The 21,652-nt window shown below is 38.7% G+C and overlaps 1 protein-coding gene across 1 annotated transcript in view; it reads right to left on the bottom strand.

Moving 5' to 3' along the window:
* Positions 1-4,427: 4,427 nt before the first annotated feature.
* Positions 4,428-21,652, bottom strand: part of LOC126483963 (lysM and putative peptidoglycan-binding domain-containing protein 3) — a gene marked incomplete at its 5' end in the record, with an annotated part of 79,252 nt that continues 62,027 nt past the window's right edge. The window contains 2 exons of the mRNA XM_050107261.1: positions 4,428-5,086; positions 5,161-5,329. Of these exons, the coding sequence (XP_049963218.1) occupies positions 4,544-5,086; positions 5,161-5,329 (712 nt within the window). The remainder of the gene's footprint in view (positions 5,087-5,160; positions 5,330-21,652) is intronic.

The following is a 21,652-nucleotide window of genomic DNA, read 5'->3' as shown; positions in this document are numbered from 1 at the left end:
AACTGTAGGATAAAGTGTTCATGGAGACACTGTTCTTTGTATAAACACGTGTTCACATCTAGATTGATTAATAAATGAGAGACTGGCTCATTGGTCATGGAAATGCTTGTAAGCATTAGCAGCATTGGGAAGCAATACAAAATCAGTTCTTTTGCAGTGTCAAGAGGTTGTGAACTGATGACTGTAAGTGAACATGTCTTGATACATGAAATTCTTCCCATCAGAGGTGACCCAAGTTTGCAGCCAAATAATCAGATTATTTATACAACTCAGAATTAAAGAGTACATGTTCTATGCTAATCTAAAGTCAATTGATTCTTAGAGGGCTGCCACAGTGTTATTAAAATTCTGAGCATCTTCTGAAGCATGCTTTATGAGAAATTCTCGAGGCATATCTTATCATTTCTCTATCCCTACAACTTATTGGACAACTCACTAATCACTTCCTTTCCCCAATATGTAACACTAAGTTGCCCTGACAGTCCAAAGAGTTTCAACAGTGCATTAATGAATTAGGGTCTCCTTCATGAGTATAACACACAAAACATTCACATAAGGTGTACAAAAATTTTCGCTACCAGTCACAATAAACGGTTATTTATTTGTCACACAACCAGTTTCGGGCTTGTGCCCATCCTCAGGTGTTTATACATTCATGCACATGTTTAATATAATAGAGGTAAACATTCCATGTGGGAAAAATATATATAAAAAACAAATATGCTGTGACTTACCCAACGAGAAAGCACTGGTAGACAGACACAATAAAACAAACACACACACACACACACACACACACACACACACACACACAAATTTCAAGCTTTCGCAACCCAAGGTTGCTTCAACAGGAAAGAGGGAAAGACGAAAGGATATGTATGTGTGTGTGTGTGTGTGTGTGTGTGTGTGTGTGTGGGCTTGTGTATACCTGTCCCTTTTGTCCTTTTTTTTCCCCCTAAGGTAAGTCTTTCCGCTCCTGGGATTGGAATGACTCCTTACCCTCTCCCTTAAAACCCACATCCTTTCGTCTTTCCCTCTCCTCCATCTTTCCTGATGAAGCAATCTTGGGTTGCGAAAACTTGACATGTGTGTGTGTGTGTGTGTGTGTGTGTGTGTGTGTGTGTGTGTGTGTGTTTTTTTTATTGTGTCTATCTACCAGCACTTTCTCATTAGGTAAGTCACAGCATCTTTGTTTTTTTACAAGTGCATGTTTAGATACAAGTGGGACAATTGCAAGTGGTGAGGCAGCATTTGTCGAAAATATAGCTGTACTTGTATAAAGATGAAGCATCGTTATTATAGTTACGTTGTGGTGATAGTTTTTCCACTTAGTTGCAGACTTGTTGCATTATAAAACTGAAATATGGACATAAATATGATAACAAGTGTGGTACTAAGTGGAAAAACTGTCACCACAGTGTAACTATAATAATGATGCTTCATCTTTATGTAAGTATAGCTGTATTTTTGACAAATGCTGCCTCGCCACTTACAGTTGTCCCACTTTTATCTGTTTAGTCACCAACAAATATTTTTTTTTTTTTTTTTTTGTATTTATACAGATTGCCAACAATATAAACATGTACATCAATGTATAAACACCTGAGGATGGGCACAATCCCGAAACTTGGTTGTGTGACAAATAAATAACCTTTTATTCTGACTGGTGGCAGAAATTTTTCTACACTCTATAAAGGAACAGTCACGTAGTTCAACAGCTTCCACTATGCATAAAATTCACATTTATATAACTATGTGAGACTGCCGAAAAAGTCTTTTGGGATGTTATTCAACTCCTGTGTCACATTGGTTTGAATATCAGTTATGTCCTTTTAGTACTGACCCTTCATGTGAATTTCTGCACTTTTAGTTTTGTGATAGGTTCGTATTCACAGAACACTGTCTTGTTGGCCATTATGCTTTCTCCAGAAAAGAACTGTTTTCATTTCAATTAAATCCCAGCAGGTGTCAACAGTTTGTCATTTACCTTTACACACATTTTTCTCTTCTTCAAAACATTCTTTAGAATGTCTCGAACACTTGATTTAGAGAATTTTGCTCCACTGCAGTTTATGAGAACAAAGTTGACACACTACGGCTGCACGAACACTACTTAACACTGGTCAAATGCATATCTATTGTTTACAGTTGTCAGTTCAACGTGCCACTGTATAAAAGAATAAAATCGGCCTCTGAATTCTTTGGGTGGACAGTGTCAGCTGATTTACCGAAACTACTTTTTAAGAGAAGTCTGCAATAACTCTGTTACGGGCTGTATAATAATGTTAGTCTATATAACAGAAACATAAATTAATTTTAAGTGTAATTAAATAATCTGAAATCTCGACATGTCTTTCCAGAACATGACACAAATTCATTGCAGCTATTCAGTAAGTGCAGCACATGTGATATGACAGTGCACACCTGAGAGATCGACAACTTCTTAATGCTTTTGGAAAAGCATGTTGCTTAAATCACAACAGCATACAATGAGTAAAAATTGTGCTGCACTTGCTGGTGACAAAGGATAAAGGGTGCAGTGATTAAATCTGGACAAATGAAACTTTTTTTAAAAGCAAATTTAATAAAACAAAATACGAGCAAAAATGAGAAGCCTTCTACATATAAGTAGTGATATCTTTCAAGAGTAACATTAGTGGGTGTAACGCCCTTCAGCCACAATGACCACGTCCAATCTCGTCATGAAGCACTCGTATGCACTCTTTGAAACAGCGCTGTCCGTATTTGCAAATGCTGCAACGACAGTGGTGCGTAGTGATGTGACATTGGGGCGCCTCATCTTATTGGTAACTCTTTCGACTATGCACCAAACATAGTAGTCGAGGGGGCTCAAATCCAGGCTATTCGGGAGCCAGAACTCCTCTAACCAGAACATGTCAACGTTATCTCTGAGCCACTTTTGAACTAAATGGCTCATGTGAGTTCCTCTTCTACCATCTGATGCATTGTTCGCTTACTGACATTCAATACCGATGCCAATTTCCTCAGCGATTGCCCCAGGTCCTCCAAAATCAGTGCCCGAGCCTTTTCAATGACTGCCGCAGTTCGTGACACGTGTTTGCTCAAATGAGGTTTCCTCACCAGATTTGCGGACCCTTCTCCAGATTTCTCCAGGGCATTATACTTGGCCACAATATCATAAAAAGTTTATCTCGGGTACTATGATGTATCATGCAGCGTAACTTGCTGTGACAGTGCGAGAGAGAGATAGACAAAGATATTGTTTATTACTCTGTGGTGGTGGTCAGTGCTCACCTAATTATTCTTAGCAGATAGAGCTTTTGTTCTTCTTAAGAGTAAATTTTACTAGAGAGAGCCATTCTTGTGGTGTAAAAATCGGCACCATTGCGAGTTTTTGATTCACATTGTAAAATATATGTGTGTATGGAAGGAAATCAGTTAATAGAACAATAAAATATTGTTCATTTCAAGAAGGTACGTGTTATTATACACCCAGCGTATACTTCTATTGTGATTTAATAATAAATACCAGCTTGAGAACAGTTCCAACGGGAGCGTTCAGTTCTAGTGAAATAGTTCGATGTTTTCTTCGGAAAAGAAGTCACTTCATGGATCATTCAAAATCCACAATAGTGCCTGGACATTTCTCAGAACTGAAAGCAATCCGATTGCTATGCAACAGAGCCCCGAAAAATATTTCTCCGTACTTTCAGCTCAACACGGTATCTGCAGCATCTGGAGCAGATTTCTACAACAGCGGAAGCGTGTAATTGCTATCAGTTTCACACATCGCCCTGTGTAAGCTGTATGTATTTACCCACAAAAGTGAACATACAGTCCCTCACACACATAGAAAGACAATACGAGGTGGTGTGGTAAACATTTCAGTATAAAGGTCCTGTAGAGCTAAACAGTAATTAGCCTAATAGTAGAAGTGGTAAACAAAAAAAAAATTTTTAGTTTTTTCAAAGGAGCCTTTATAGTACCTAAAGACTCAAATTATTTCAGTGGGCGAACACTCAGCATGAAGACTTTCAATAATCGTGGCTCTTCATTTGTACTCCGCACTTGCGCATAACATGTTGGCCTTTTGAGGTTCTGACTGTTTACAAGATGCCTACAGCTTTGAAGAATACCAATCGCAACCTCCAGTGGAACTACGATATGGCGAGAAATTCAAATTTAAATTTGTCCAGATTTAAATGCTGCATCCTGTATATATTGAAAATCAATATGCTAACTACTGCTGTCCTGAAGGAGAAGGAAATCTTTCATGATCTATTGGCAAATGATGTGAGCTCTGGGGTTTAACAGTTTATTGCAGTACTTATAACTTAAGCTTTAACATAAAAGTAATATTTCATGATTACAGTAGATAATTTCCTTTCGATGTTTAGATTGTGGTGATGAAATAAGTTGGAAGTGAGACATTAAGAAACACAAAATTCTGTCTTAGTAATTTTATATAACTGGCTTCCACTTGTTTTACAGCACCCTCTCACACAGATTTAACAGCAATTAAATAATGATGCCACTGGTTGATCAAAAATACTGTGAATTTTTATGTAGGATTTCTTTTCTCTGCAATGTAAATAATATACAGGAGAGGCCCTGCCAAGCCAAGTGACAAAATGAAAAGTAGTAGTGGTTTCCATGATAATCCACAATCATCTCCATTGCATCGCCACAATGAGCTTGTATCTTGCGCTGATACTGGTATTTCAGTTAATTCATTTATGTCCCTTCTGTCGTCACTTAGTTGTATATCACCTTTCAGTATACAGTTTGTAGACTGGTTATTTAAATGGCTCAGAGCATTGCTAACCAGCTGCTTGCTGTCAAATATTTTTAACTTTTCTTCATCTGGCGGTAAAGATGGAGGAATGCTGTTGGCCGTTAACCTGCGAGAGAGATCAGCTTCAGCATGTGTGCTATGGATCTCTGCTGTCAGTGTCAGTGAGTCATCTTTTACATTATGTTTGATATTTTCTGCCTGGAGTTTCTCTATTATGAAAGAACCAGGTTTAATTGGAATCTTCACTATTCTCAATGCATATATTTCATTTTCCTTATGAATTTTATTGATTCTTTTCAGCTCAGCAATCTGCAACAGGCAACACAGATTACAAAATAAATTGCCAATTATAATTCGGAAAAAAAACCACTTCAAATACTCACTGAGCAATTAAAATCCAGGGACAGTGATTGTAACGTGTCCCCTTGTTGAAGTTCTTTTTCAACATAATGCTCCTCTTTCTTAGAGTGTAAGGGGAAATCGTTGTCACTATCATCACTTTGATGGAAAATGAATTCAGTTTCCTCAAAATCATTTGGAGCAACACTTTTTCTGGAAATCAGAGAAGTCAGCCATTTTTTAATTAAAGTTAAAAATCTTACACCAAACATAATTAGAACAACAACTCTGAGGTCCATGTCCATCAAAACATAAATAGTTTACTTAAGGAATGTGTTGTAATATCTGCAATTGCTAAGCGTGCCATTGCTTTAGCTTAGTTTTTGTCTGACACTTCAGTAGCTAATGTATCTTGCTACAGGTCCAGTCATTTACTGGAAGTATTTAAAACTAAAATATCTCACCCATACTACATATACAAGGCGTAAAAAATAAATAAAAATAAACTATGTATAAAAATTTTACTGTTTAGAGATGGTAAAAAGAAATCCATTTTTCATGCACAAGTGTCACAGGAGCTCTATTTCCCCGCTAGATTCCATGAAAGTTTTGAGGCTAGTGATGTTCCGAGATAGTGTTCAAACTCCTGTGTGATGAACATTACTTTAGAGATGTTGTTGAAAATGTCAAAGGTCATCCATTCACATTAATTCACAAATGCCAAGTGTGTGGTAGTGATTGTCTGATATGCTCCGAACAATGTGGTGTTTCAGAAATGATGGCTGCAACTTCAGCTAAATGGGCATCCATCTCTTCTGAAGTCTCTATAGATGAGTTATGCACCTGATATTTCATTCATGTATTTAACCTGATCTGATTAGGGCCATCAGGCCCTGTCTTACACCAGACCAGGTTTTCACACGTACAGTGCATTTTTTTTACATCTCTATTACCTAAGAAATAACAATTTTAATATGGCACACAGTATTTAAATGCTTTGAGTCCCTAAAGCAGCAGTACGGATGAATTATACTGACTGTCACAAAATAGATGTTTTGTTTTCTGATCCTGGCAGCCAGACAGTGGTCACACGCATGTGTGTGTGTGCATTATCTTATTTCACAAGAAGGCCTTCCAGCCAAAAGCTTACCTGTTTAGTAGTATTTGTTCCTGTCTGTGATTCAACATCTCTGCTCTATGGTGAGTAGTAATCTATCCTTTTCATAACATTGAATCCAGTATGAAATAATGACAGTTCCAGCTTACATATTTTCAGAATCAAATGCTAATACTTCACTAGGCACTCGCCACACAATACTCATAATATGTTGAACAGCCTAAATGCTTAATAAGACCTCCAAAATTCTGGTAAATTCGTGAGGCAAACTAATGTGCACCACTCACTCGCACCATTTCCCATACAAAAAGATATCCATAGAGATGTTGCTGACCTAAAATGATATTCATCACATGGCAGTCTGAACACTGTCTCTGAACATTGTCGACATCAAAACCATCATAGGAATAGTATGGAAATGGTGCAGACATTTTTGTCACATAAACACTCTAATAATATGAAAAAGAATGATAAAGTACCTCAAAAGTTAGGATAAGACACAGAGTGCTGTTAATGGGAGAGGGACAAACAGACAAGGCACAAGATCATTCTGAGTGTGGGTGTGCACACATCAGTTGCAAATGATAATCCTCCAGCACCCTGCAATTGTCAGCGATTTTAAAGCTTGTGATTACAGTCAAACTGGTGAGTCACATTTATATTGTCAGGAACATGAATAGGAAAGATTAGCAAAATTAAAAGATAGAAATCAAGCTTGCACTGTTGGTGAAATAATTTATGTCAATGATGAGGCTGGATTGTGAAGTGGCAATTAAGAAGTCTTACAGAAGTAGGGAACCTTAGAAAAATGGAACGTAATCTGAATGATAAAAAGCTACTCTGGATGATACTACAAGCAGCCAGAGCCATGTAGAGTGGAGTCACAAATATGACATTAACAGTAGTGGCAGTATATTCTGGTAAGAATGATACACGCATATTTGACATTCTCCAGGGAACTATTAGTCTTAAATGAATTACCTGACAACACCAACTGTAGCATTGGCCCTACTTTGTCACGTAAGAATAAACAGCTATGTTCTTGCCCATAATGTCAATCAATGTTATTTTAGCGTTTAGCATGATACCAAGCAGAGGAAATGCCTTCAAAAACAAGATGTGACAGTTAGGTGTTAACTCTGAGTTTACATGATGACCTGTTGAAGAGAAGAGCAAAAGCTGATCAAAATTATCAAGGGAGGTACTTTCAACATGCACTATTAAGTTCACAGACTGAGTACAGAAGGAGATAAAACTGATGGTGAATGGAGAAAAATAAAGCACAAACATGCAAAGATAGATGGAAGAATCCTACCACCAAATAAATATAGACAGTCATAATACCAAAAAGAACAAGGAAAGGAGTTTTCAAATCTGATCATCACCTTCTCCAAATTAAAGTAAAATTTATACCCAATAGACAAATCAAGAGAACCAACAGACCTTTCAGAACAGATCCAGAGTACCTACAAATAAACAAGAAAGTAATAATAGAAGAAATTACGAAAATCAATAGCAACAACTGGACAGAACTGTCAGAAAAAATAAAAGAACTGATAAAATTGGGGCAGCCACCGAGAAAAAGGAAACACTGATGGTGGAACATGACATGCGACAGGGCCATAGAAGACAGAATACAAGCCTGGAAAAAATTTAACAGCCATAAAACACAAGAAAAATGGGAGGACTTCAACAGGATACAGAAAAACACTTCAAAAATAATCCGAAGAGAAAAAAGAGGTTACGAAAACAGCAGGTTGAAGGAGATAGAAAAAGACTTCACCAGAAACAACACACGAAATTTTTACAGAGTATTCCGAGAAAATATGACAGGATATCAGCCACCAAGCTTATGCTTCAAAAGACAAGATGGAACACTGGAGGCAAATCCGAAGAAAAAGTGTGAAATATTAGCCAGATACTTTGACACGTTACTTAACTGTGATAAACCAAAACAGAGATTACAGTTTACAAAACCAGAACCCAACTGGGACTCCGAACCCCCAACATATGAAGAAATCGTGAAAATAATAAAATCATTGAAAAATAACAGAGCACCAGGTGAAGATGGACTGATTGCAGAAATCTGGAAATTAGACCATTAAAACATTACACCCAAAATTCATAGTATAATCAAAAACATCTGGGAAACAGAAAAGATACCAGAAGAATGGAAGTCAGCCCTAATACACCCCCTCCACAAGAAAGGAGACAAAACAGACCCTAATAACTATAGAGGAATTTCGTTACTGCCGGTGGCATACAAAATTCTATCAAAAGCTCTGTTAAAACGCCTAGAACCTCAGATAGATCCACAGATTGGAGAATACCAAGGAGGTTCAGGAAGGGAAGATCATGCAGAAAGCAGATCTGGTGTCTGAGAACATTATTAACAACGAGAAAGTCCAGAAACACCACAGTAACATTTGTTGATTTCAAGAAGGCTTATGATTCCATAGACAGAGAAACACTTTTTTAATACACTAGAAGAAATGAAGGTAGACAATAAGACCAGAAAACTAATTCAGGAAACATTAACAAATACAAAGTCAAAAGTGAAGTTCATGGGCGATATCTCAGAATCTTTCGAAATCAAGCCAGGAGTGAGACAGGGAGATGGCCTGTCACCCATTTTATTTAACGCTGTTTTAGAGAAAATAATCAGGACGTGGGACAAAGGAGTCAATGGGGTAAAGATGGGTAGAGAGAAAAATAGAACCGTCAACATAAAATGTCTGGCCTTTGCCGATAATATAGCCATCATTACAAATGACAAAAAAGAAGCCAGAGAAGCCCTAGAGATATTGCATGAAATCGCAGCCAGAACAAGACTACAAATATCATATGAAAAAACCCAGTACGTGGACACAAAATCTACAGACAGAAGCCCATTGATAACAAAGTACGGAAAGATAACACAAGTAGAAAGTTTCAAATACCTGGGAGAGATCATACAGAAAACAGGACTGAATTCAACAGCCAATGAAGAAAGGGTTACAAAACTACAAAAAGCATACAGGCTTACATGGAACCATTACAATAAAAGAAATATTTCCGTCAGTGCCAAATTAAGACATTACAAAACAGTAGTCTTACCTGAGGCCTTGTATGCCTCAGAAACAACAGTAATCAGAGGAAGAACTAAAATCAAGGAAATGGAAAAGCAAGAGAGGAAAATTCTGAAAAAGATCTATGGGCCAGTTCAGAGACAGGGGATCTGAATAAAGAGACCAACAAAGGAATTGTACAAACAGGCAGAGACAATTACAGACAATATCAGAAAAAGAAGGGCAAAATTCTATGGGCACATTCATAGGATGAATGAAAATAGGCTGACGAAGAAGATTTTTAACATAGTGGTGACGAATAAGGTGAAAACTAACTGGGTAAAGGAAACCATGGAAGACCTCAGAAATCTAAACATCTCCACAGAAGAAATATCAAACAGAGGAAAATACAGAGAAAAAATCAACAAACAGAAATTCGAAGAAACACCAAAAGAGAAGAATCAGGAAAGAAGTGGACAGAAGAGAGGAAGAAGAAACACAGTGAATTTATGAGAGGTTTTTGGGAAGAGAAAAGAAAGAGACAGAAAAAAGTGCCATGAATTTGAAATGTACCAATTTATGTACCATTTTGTCATTGTGAATATTGATTGTGTTTTAACGCTCTCCTTTATGGGGAATTAACGATGATGATGATGATGATAATAATAATAATAATAATAATAATAATACCAAAAAGAATAATAAATTTTTGTTCCTCAGAACACAGTGACCAAATGTTAAAATCTCTAACCTTTTCTTCCTATTGAATTTCCCGGTTTTATTAATATTAACTACTGTGATTCATAACATAACAACACTGAACTTTTTTGGGGTTCTAATTTTAATTTCTCACCATTTTGCAAAAGTTGTATGTTTGAGTACTGTCTGGCCCTCCAGTGGCTTTCCAGCCAACAGTACTTTTCCATAGTAACAAATAAAATTGTGTTTGAATGCACTAAGGCTACAAACAAGCAAATTTTTGGAAGGTAATTACACAGTTACTAAATCAGGGCTCTGATTTCTCTGGAAAATCTGGAATTCTCAGGGAACTACATTTTACAATGAAATGAATACCCCTTGCTGCATACAGGCGTTGATATAAGTCAACGAGGACAGTTGAAAATGTGTGCCCCGACCGGGACTCGAACCCGGGATCTCCTGCTTACAGGGTAGATGCTCTATCCATCTGAGCTTCCAAGGACGCAGAGGATAGTGTGACTGCAGGGACTTATCTCTGGCACGCCTCCTGTGAGACCCACATTTGCAACTTATTGTCCCGCACTATATTCATAGTTCCCCTGCACATTATACGCATTACTCGCGGCTTTACAGCCGTTTCCCGTAAGAGTTTGGGCATTGTTTGTGGATCCGCACAGAAGAGGATGGTGTATACCTGTCCGTTTTTCCCCCTGAAGTAAGTCTTTACGCTCCCGGGATTGGAATGACTCCTTACTCTCTCCCTTAAAACCCACATCCTTTCGTCTTTCCCTCTCCTCCCCTCTTTCCTGATGAAGCAACCTTGGGTTGCGAAAGCTTGAAATTTGTGTGTGTGTGTGCGCGCTTGTGTGTTTATTGTCTCTATCAACAAATCAACGCTTTCGTCTGGTAAGTTACAGCATCTAGACACACACACACACACACACACACACACACACACAGGGTGGTCCATTGATAGTGACCAGACCAAATATCTCACAAAATAAGTGTCAAACGAAAAAACTAAACTACAAAGAATGAAACTAGTCTAGCTTAAAGGGGAAATTCAGATGGCGCTGTTGTTGGCCCGCTAGATGGCGCCGCCATAGGTCAAATGGATATCAATTGAGTGTTTTTATTTTTTTTTTATTTTTTTTTTTATAGGAATCCCCATTTTTTATTACATATTTGTGTAGTAGGTAAAGAAATATTAAGGTTTTTGTTGGACCACTTTTTTCGCTTTGTGATAGACGTCGCTGTAATAGTCACAAACGTATAAGTACGTGGTATCACGTAACATTCCACCAGTGCAGACGGTATTTGCTTTGTGATACAGTACCTGTGTTAAAATGGACAGTTTACCAATTGCGGAAAAGGTCGAAATCATGTTGATGTATGGCTATTGTGATCAAAATGCCCAACGGGCGTGTGCTATGTATGTTGCTCGATATCCTGGACGACATCACCCAAGTGTCCAGAGCGTTTGCTGGATAGTTACGTTATCTAAGGAAACAGAAGCATTCAGTCACATGTGAAACGTCAACCATGACCTGCAACAAATGATGATGCCCAAGTAGGTGTTTTAGCTGCTGTCGCAGCTAATCTGCACATCAGTAGCAGACAAATTGCGCGAGAATCGGGAATCTCAAAAATGTCGGTGTTGAGATTGCACCAATACCATATTTCTATGCACCAGGAATTGCATGGCGACGACTAACATCGCGTACAGTTCTGCCACTGGGCAAAAGAGAAATTACAGGACGATGACAGATTTTTTGCACGCGTTCTATTTAGCGACGAAGCATCATTCATTCACCAACAGCGGTAACGTAAACCGGCATAATATGCACTATTGGGCAATGGAAAATCCAAGATGGCTGCGACAAGTGGAACACCAGCGATCATGGCGGGTTAATGTATGGTGCGGCATTATGGGAGGAAGGATAATTGGCCCCCATTTTATCAACGGCAATCTAAATGGTGCAATGTTTAACATGATGGATGTCTGGCAGCTGGCCGGGGTGACTGAACGGTTCTAGGTGCTACAGTCTGGAACCGTGCGACCACTACGGTCGCAGGTTCAAATCCTGCCTCGGGCATGGATGTGTGTGATGTCCTTAGGTTAGTTAGGTTTAAGTAGTTCTAAGTTCTAGGAGACTGATGACCTCAGAAGTTAAGTCCCATAGTGCTCAGAGCCATTTGAACCATTTTGATGTCCGGCACATAGCTCGCGTGCGGTTGAAGCAGTATTGAATAGCTTATTTCATGACAGGTGGATTGGTCGTCGAAGCGCCATACCACGGTTCGCACGTTCACCAGATCTGACGTCCCCAGATTTCTTACTCTGGGGAAAGTTGAAGGATATTTGCTATTGTGATCCACCGACAACGCCTGACAACATGCATCAGCGTACTGTCAACGCATGTGCGAACATTAAGGAAGGCGAACTACTCGCTGTTGAGAGGAAAGTCGTTACACGTATTGCCAAATGCACTGAGGTTGACGGACGTCATTTTGAGCATTTATTGCATTAATGAGGTATTTACAGGTACTCACACTGTAAACATGCATTCTCAGAAATGATAAGTTCACAAAAGTACATGTATCACATTGAACAACCGAAATCAAATGTTCAAATGTACCTCCGTTCCGTATTTTAATTTAAAAAACCTACCTGTTACCAACTGTTCGTTTAAAATTGTGAGCCATATGTGTGTGACTATTACGAGGTGCATTCAAGTTCTAGGGCCTCCGATTTTTTTTCTCCGGACTGAAAAGAGATAGAAACATGCACATTGTTTTAAAATGAGGCTGCATTCGTTGTCAATACGTCCCAGATATGGCAGCACCGTACGGCAGATGGAATTTTACCGCCAGCGGCGAGAATGAGAACTGTTTTAAATACTTAAAATGGCGACGTTTTCCTTACTTGAACAGTGTGCAATCATTCGTTTTTCTGAGTTTGTGTGGTGTGAAACCAATTGAAATTCATCGACAGTTGAAGGAGACATGTGGTGATTGAGTTATGGATGTGTCGAAAGTGCGTTCGTGGGTGCGACAGTTTAATGAAGGCAGAACATCGTGTGACAACAAACCGAAACAACTTCGCGCTCGCACAAGCTGGTCTGACGACATGATCGAGAAAGTGGAGAGAATTGTTTTGGGGGATCGCCGAATGACTGTTGAACAGATCGCCTTCAGAGTTGGCATTTCTGTGGGTTCTGTGCACACAGTCCTGCATGACGACCTGAAGATGCGAAAAGTGTCATCCAGGGGGGTGCCACGAATGCTGACGGACGACCACATGGCTGCCCGTGTGGCATGTTGCCAAGCAATGTTGACGCGCAACGACAGCATGAATGGGACTTTCTTTTCATCGGTTGTGACAATGGATGAGACGTGGATGCCATTTTTCAATCCAGAAACAAAGTGCCAGTCAGCTCAATGGAAGCACACAGATTCACCACCACCAAAAAAATTTCGGGTAACCGCCAGTGCTGAAAAAATGATGGTGTCCGTGTTCTGGGACAGCGAGGGTGTAATCCTTACCCATTGCGTTCCAAAGGGCACTACGGTAACAGGTGCATCCTACGAAAATGTTTTGAAGAACAAATTCCTTCCTGCACTGCAACAAAAACGTCCGGGAAGGGCTGCGCGTGTGCTGTTTCACCAAGACAACGCACCCGCACATCGAGCTAACGTTACGCAACAGTTTCTTTGTAATAACAACTTTGAAGTGATTCCTCATGCTCCCTACTCACCTGACCTGGGTCCTAGTGACTTTTGGCTTTTTCCAACAATGAAAGACACCAGCCGTGCTGCTATTGCCTCAGCGATTTTCCAGTGGTCAAAACAGACTCCTAAAGAAGCCATCGCCGCTGCCATGGAATCATGGCATCAGCGCTGTGAAAAATGTGTATGTCTGCAGGACGATTACGTCGAGAAGTAACGCCAGTTTCATCGATTTCGGGTGAGTAGTTAATTAGAAAAAAAATCGAAGGCCTTAGAACTTGAATGCACCTCGTACAGCGCCATCTATCACAAAGCGAAAAAAGTGGTCCAACTAAAACACTTATATTTCTTTACGTACTACACAAATATGTAATAAAAAATGGGGGTTCCTATTTTTAAAAAAAATGCAGTTGATATCCGTTTGACCTATGGCAGCGCCATCTAGCGGGCCAACCATAGCACCATCTGGTTTCCCCCTTCAAGCTAGACAAGTTCCATTCTTTGTAGTTTTTTCGTTTGACACTTATTTCGTGAGATATTTGGCCCAGTCACGATCAATGGACCACCCTGTATATATATTTTACCTGGAAAAAATCAAAGAAATATCATGGAATTCCATGTTTTTAACCTAGCATTGGAATTTAATTATATTGAGTTTAATAAATTATAAATTTTAAAATACATAGTATTTAATAGTGAGTTAATTATATGAATATTATTCTGTAAAAAATTATGGATATTTAGAAACTGCAGTCAAATTACTGTTTATAGCTAGTATATCTCAGCCGCCTCAACCACAATTAATTTATCAGGAACTTCTTATGACACTCTCTTGCTCACATACCTGGAATTCTCAGGGAATGTTTCTTCGAATCTGAGTAGTTATCCTGTAAATGGAATTCGGTAGTCTTATTTTTTTCTTTGCACCTGGGAAATACTCCACGAAATAATCATTTTTGAGTTTGTCCTAGATTGAACTTTTTTTGTAGTTTATGCAAAAGTGACCAAATGATCACATTGATTTCATAATCTTACATCCTTTGAGGCATAATTTCTTGCTTTCTGTAAAATTGGATTTTGAAGCTCTGGGACTGACATGTTTTTCAGATATCCTGCCCACCAGACCTTCAGCAATATTTCTCCTCAACTCCAGAAGAGGAATCTTTCCGTACAGCTGTCTTTTTGAATCTTCTTCTTGGCCCATAAGCAGATGCAAGTCTGCCAGCATGGTTCACATCTCCCGTATTATAATTCTAGTCCTTTATATTGCAGCACTGAATGTTAGTTTTACTGCCATGTTTCTGCTTTCTGCATACAAACATAGCTCTTTCATGGTAACTGGAAATCAGACAGACAGTTTTGACATCTTTCCACAAAAATATCCCTGCGTTAGATGATGACATCCTATAATCAAAGTCATCTCTTGATTCCCTTAAAAGGTGAAGCTTTTCCCATTTATCACCATTATGCCAGAAGATAAAATCTTCTCTACTTCTAGCCTTGACATAGGGCAAAGTGAGTAAAAATGTTGACTAAGTCCAGTCTCTTGTTTGTTATATATATATATATATACCCTGTCTTCTAATGTGTAATTCTCAAATTCCCTCTCTGGAGATTTATTTACTTTTCAATAATTGTCAAATGTAAACATGAAGCCTTTCTGGTCTGCAATACACCACTTTGCAACCACACTATACTGGTTTCATTGTGTTGCATTGTTTCAATGAAATTCTCCCTTTGAGGAAAATGACTGATTCAGTTCTCTCCCACTTCCTGTTAATTTTGGTCTACCACACCTTTCTGCTTTTGTCATCTGACTGATCTTTGAGAAGAGCTGCAACAATTTTGTCATCTGGTTATGAATCCCCATTAATGCATGAGTACAAAATAAATGACCAGTCTTTGGAAGCGGTAACATACATCAAGTATCTGAGTGTCAGACTATCGAAATTTCTCAAATGGAACGACCTGATTACACAAGTAACAGGTAAGACTAACTCTGGATTGTGGTTTATTGATAGAATCCTGAAGCGATGCAGTCCTTCAACAAAGGAAACTGCTTACAATACTTTAGTTCATCCAATCTTAGATTATTGTTAGTATGTATGGGACCCTTAGCAGTTAGGTCTGATTCAAGAGATTGAGAAGGTCCAAAGAAGAGCAGCAAGATTCGTGGCTCGTACATTTAGCCATCACGAGAGCATTGCAAATCTCATAGAAAGTCTGAAGTGGGGCACAGTACAGTTGCAGATAGACGATGCATTAAACGGAAGGGGCAGGTGGCTAAATTCCAAAATCTGATCTTCGCCGAGGATGTAGAGCATGTATTATTACCACCAACTTTCAAATCGCACAATGTTCACCATTCAAAGATAAGGGAAATGGCTCGTACTGAGGCATTCAGGCAGTTGTTTTTCCCTCGCGTGATCCGCGAGTGGAACAGAGGAGAGGGAAATATGAATTTGGCACGAATAGTGCCCTCCACAACACACAGCTTGGTGGCTAGCAGAGTATATTTGTAGATGTAGATCAAGACACAAAAAGTGGCACTTTTCTGTGAATCAACATTTACAACAATGAGAATCACGCCAACAGTAAAAAGAGCCATACATTGGTGCAACTAGATTGACAAAGCCAGTAAAATACAATGAAAACATCAAAGAAAGGAACAAACTATTTTTGTGTAGCAGTACATAAAATGTGCACACACACCAGGCAGTTTTCTGTTTATTTCACAAAAATTTCTGTTTATTTCGCAAATAAAAATTACAGATTTAACAAAAGAGGAGCGCAAGAGGAAAACAGGAAGTAATCATCATTTCTATGCTAGTAAACACAACAAATATGGTCTCTTCAAAGCACATGTTCAGCTTTCATAAAAATATACAAACATGCTTTCTGAACAATTACAAAGTTCTAGAAGGCAGCAAAATGCTTCCAATTCAACGTAAATATGTACCATCAACCCATGATGTGGGAAGTGGGTGTGCAATTCGAATAAACAAGGATCAAAAGAGATTGTATTTAGAAGTACCAATAGGCAACAAACAGTTGAAGCATTACTAAGAAACTGACGAGTCTCTAATTATGCTGTCACGAAATCTGACCCATACAAGAAACAGCAGCAAAAGTACAGCATAACTACTGCTAAAATAAACTGTGTCAGTGATGTGAAATACTAATTATGTGGAAGCTTTGCGGAAAAGGAAAACTGAGCATTCTCGCACTTATTCAAAATGCTTTTTATGGTGCCTCGTGAACTAATATCTTTCATTTAAATTTCTTATCACAATTAAGGTTTTCCCTTTTATGGCTAAAATGAAGTGCTGCTTTACAACTGTTTTGGATGACTACATATAAATGGTAGATTTATAAGAGAGAGAGAGAGAGCACAAGCAAAAACTGGATGAGAATATGGAGGAAAACTGAAAGCAAACCACATTTAAAAAAAAAAAAAAAGAGAGAGAGAGAGGAGAAGAAGAAGAAGAAGAAGAAGAAGAAGAAAAAACAAATCAAGCATGTCCAGATGAGAGATTGAACCATGCTCCTTTTGAATGAGAATCCAGTTCCTTTACAGCTGCTTCCCTCCACATTGTAGTAATATCAATCTGCGAAAATATAGGTAGATATTCTTCATTAAAATGACTGAGATGGTGGGCCACAGATGGTATGTACATGGACACTGTGCCCTTCCAGTAGTGACTGCTTGGTAGTGCCCATTTCACGTGTATGTGTTACTGTGGTTCTTGACACGTAGTTTGAAGGTCACTTTTGGTGTTGTGTTGACTATGTGGTGGATTGGGGAGTGAAGGTATACTGAGTGATCAATGAATAAATAATGTTCTTGGTGGCACAATGCATTTTTCATGGAAGTGAACCAGAATCTTTTCACCCACAGATGGCACGGTAGCAGTCAAGGAACAGGCATCCATTGCTGCTAAAACTGTTTTACTGACAGGTAAATCAAGAAAAGAATATACACAGGCAATATTGGAATGTAAACAGGATAGTGCTGCATATCACTAAAGAACCACAACTGATTTTTACTGGCAGTACTGTGCATATCTGTCAACTCCTGGATAAACAAAAGCTGACACACAACATATCTGATGTTATTGGAATTTGATGGAGCAGATGGTTGAGGTGATTAGATGACATGAGGTAGAATCTAATAACATTTCAGAAAACACACGAGGTTGTTCCCCCTCCCCCTATCTGAAATCTGGTCCTTAGGTTGACACATTGTGAGAAGAACAAGCAGTTGGCACATATCTGAATTAACCACTGCAGAAGTTAAATCAGGTCTTTGACTGTGTTGGCACAGCTTGAACTTGTTAAGCAATATCAAACTTAATTCAGGATTGCAATCTGAATAGAACATAAGCACACATGCAATCTTCTAGTAGGAAAATGCTACTTTGCTAAGTTTAACACGTGTTGTTTCTGTTGTTTGAAGACTTGTTTGACGCAGCTCTTCGTAATAGCTTATCTTGTGCAAGCCATTTCATATACAGCTCCTTATATTTGTTTCAACCCATTTGCTATATTCAAGCCTTGGTTTCCCTCTACAATTTTTACTGCCATGGCAGCAATTTACCAAAACAAAGGAGAGAGCAGGTTTATAAGCAGCAGGTTTCTAATTACCTGACTCAATCTGCCTGGCATATGCATGAATAGCAACAAGCAGTATTGTGACAGTTTGTTGTTAATACAGTATACAGATATGACTTGACTGTCTTTTATTAAAGTATACCTCAATGTACTCCACATCCCTGAAGATTCTCCTACTGGACTGGACCTACACAACATGATAATGTATGAACACTATAACAAAGTAACTATTCCTTAATGCCACAAAATGTGTTCTATCAACGTATCTCTTCTTTTGGTCAAATGGTGCCAAGAAACAGCTTTCTCACCAATTCAATTCATTACTTCTTCATTAATTACCTGGTGTACTCACAAACACAATCTTCTACAGCACCACATTTCAAAAGCTATTTCATTCTCGACTCTTGTTTAGCGCCCATATTTAGATTTTATTGAGTGTAGAAAGTTCTTGTTAAAGAATTTCTTCCACTTATTTTCCTCCATCTTTACGACATGAAACTTTCAATAGTAAAGCGTATGTACACTTTACAATTAATACATAATATTTAAACAGCACAATCATCTTGTTGTCAAAAGCTGATTTAGTGGTGTTGCCAAACATATTTCATGCTAATTTAGACAAACACTGAACTTCGTACAGCTGATCCAAGTTGAGTGTTATAACACACAGAAAATTAGTGAACTAGGTTCATTTTCTGAACTAAGATAAAAACTTATCTCCGGTCAGTGTCTCATCTCGTGACCCATTTTTTACTTATGTTCGTCCTAGAACATGTTTTTCATGACACTATCCATTCCGTTCCAACTGCTCTTTCCAACTTATTGAGTCATCAGCAAACCTAGAAGTTTACTTATTCTCCATAAACTTAAATTCTCTTTCCAAATTTTTCGATATTTTCCTTTATGGTACACTTAATGAACAGCCTGAATAACAAGTAAGAGGCTACAAATTTAATGCAAAGAAATATGAGTTGGACAACAACAAAAAATGTCGTAAACATGGCACTGGTGGGGAGCAAATAATAGTGGAAAGTTACAAGTATCTTGGGGGCTATAATACAAGAAAATAAATGACAAAGAGAAAGGTGAACAGACAATGGAAGCTAATATCTTTACGAGAAGTATGAGAAAAATGATATGGAACTAAAGAGTTTATCAGAAAAGTAAAGAGGTGATCTACTGAATGTTTTATATACCAATTCTACTGTACACTGCAGACACCTGTGTCATGAAAGGAAAGAGAGAAAAGGTTGGGTGAGAGGACGTTTTTGAGAAGTCAAATGTGTGTAACAAAAATGGAAGTGATGAGAAATAATAGGGTTATGGAAACAATGATTGAGGAAAGAAGATTTTACCATTTTAAACATTAGAAAAGACTGTAGGAGACAAGGATCCCTAAGAAGATGGAGAGCCAGAGGGCAAAGGCCGAGTGGCTAAAAGAAGTGGAAGAGAGGAGAAGACAGGGCCAGAATAGTGACTGAGATGTGATGGGAAGGCCACAGAAGACATAGTGGCCTCTGTTCCCAGTAGATGCTGCCAGTGGTGGGAAACTGCAGTACTGCTTCATGTTCCTCGGGAACCTAAACTGACCTTTCCACAAATCCACTTCTCCTATGTAACATGTGTTAATGTTTCTTAACCATGACTTGTTGAATTGACTGTTTTGTAAAAATCAAACCTGTCAGCACCTGTCTTCTTTGGGATTGAAATTATGACATTCTTCTTGAAGGCTGATTGTATTTCACCTATCTCTTACATTCAGAATACAAGGTGGAATAATGCTGTCGTGATTTGTTTTCCAAAGGATCCTAATAATTTTAAAGGAACATGATCTCCTGCAGGTACCTTGTTTCAATTTAAGTCTTCAGTGCTTTGGCAAATTATCATTGTATCCCATTATCCACTTCCACTCTTCCTTCCATCAGTTTCTTTGCTTCGCTTATCCCTTCTATATATCCTATCTACCTTTTAGCCTCGTGTTTTTTGCTTGATACCGATCTTTGATTTGAGCTCTTTATGTTCACACATCTGCTTCTCCAAAGACTACTTTAATTTCCCAGTAAGCAGCAGCTACATGTCCTGTAGTCCCGAATGGTTCTCCAGCTCTGCATTACTTTTCTAGTCACTCCCATTTTCCCAATCTGCACATTTTTATATTTTCTTCTTTCATCAATAAATTTTAATATCTCCCATATTATCCAAGGACTGCCTAGATTTTTCCTCTGCTGCCATCACCATGTCATTTTCTATTTTATTCCTTTCCCCAGTTTCAATTAGTCACTGTCTAGTCCTCTGTTTGAAACTCTCGACAGTCCTTGATTGTTTGAAAGTATCCAGATTCCATTACTTAATTTCCTACCTTTTTCACCGTAAGATATTTACATTCCGGGAAACAGTCGTTATGGTTTAATTCAGTTTGAAGCACATGTATGGACACACTGATGAACCGAAACATCATGATCATCTGCTCAATAGCACCTTCGGGATGCAGTACAGCAACAAGGGATGGATTCAAAAAGTAATGGTAGGTTTCCGCAGGTGTTTGGCACTAATGTCTATTCACAGGTCGTGCAATTTCCATGTTTTGTGGGCGCGGATGTGTTCCATCTGGATTCAGATCAGGTTTATTTGGTGGCTAAGACAGCAACACAAGTTCACAAACATGCTCCTCACACCATGCAGAATTCTGTCCTTATGTCAAGGACAGTTACCCTGCTAGAAGACGTCATCGCAGTCGGGGAAGATATTAAGTATGAAGAGAGTGCCAGTGGTCCACAATAAGCCCAGGTAGTCACAGCCATCACAGTGCTTCCAATTACTCCTCCAGGTCACATGCAAGCCTGAGTGAATGTGGTCCATAGCGTAACAGAGACCCTGCTAGCCAGCATCTGTCGCATGGTGAACATTTTGAGCAGCTGTTTCCTCAGATGATGCCATATCCAACACAACTGCCGATCTGGTGTAACAACAAGGAACTTGATTCTTCTGATCAGGTAACACATTTCCATTGATACGTAGTCCAGTCTTAATAATTAATTATGTTACAGTTTCACTTTCTTCAACCATTTTCATTAAATACTCACAGCAGCAGCACACCAACAGCTTCACCATTTCAGAGAGGCTAGATTCCACGTGACGGGCCATAACAATCTATCCTTTGTCAAAGTCACTTATGTGGATGGATTTTCCCACCTGTGACCATAGTGTCACTATAATGATTTCCCATTATCTCTGCATCACTCATATACTTTCCTTGCAGCACCACATGCCCATAATACCACAATGTGGTATTCAGTCTCAAAGTGTAAAGTTTTGGCTCATCACTGTACTTGC

Source organism: Schistocerca serialis, chromosome 6 (assembly GCF_023864345.2).
Source record: "Schistocerca serialis cubense isolate TAMUIC-IGC-003099 chromosome 6, iqSchSeri2.2, whole genome shotgun sequence".
In the NCBI taxonomy this organism is placed as follows: domain Eukaryota; kingdom Metazoa; phylum Arthropoda; class Insecta; order Orthoptera; family Acrididae; genus Schistocerca; species Schistocerca serialis.
Note: the sequence above shows the minus strand (reverse complement) of the source record. Positions and strands in the feature narration are given on the sequence as shown.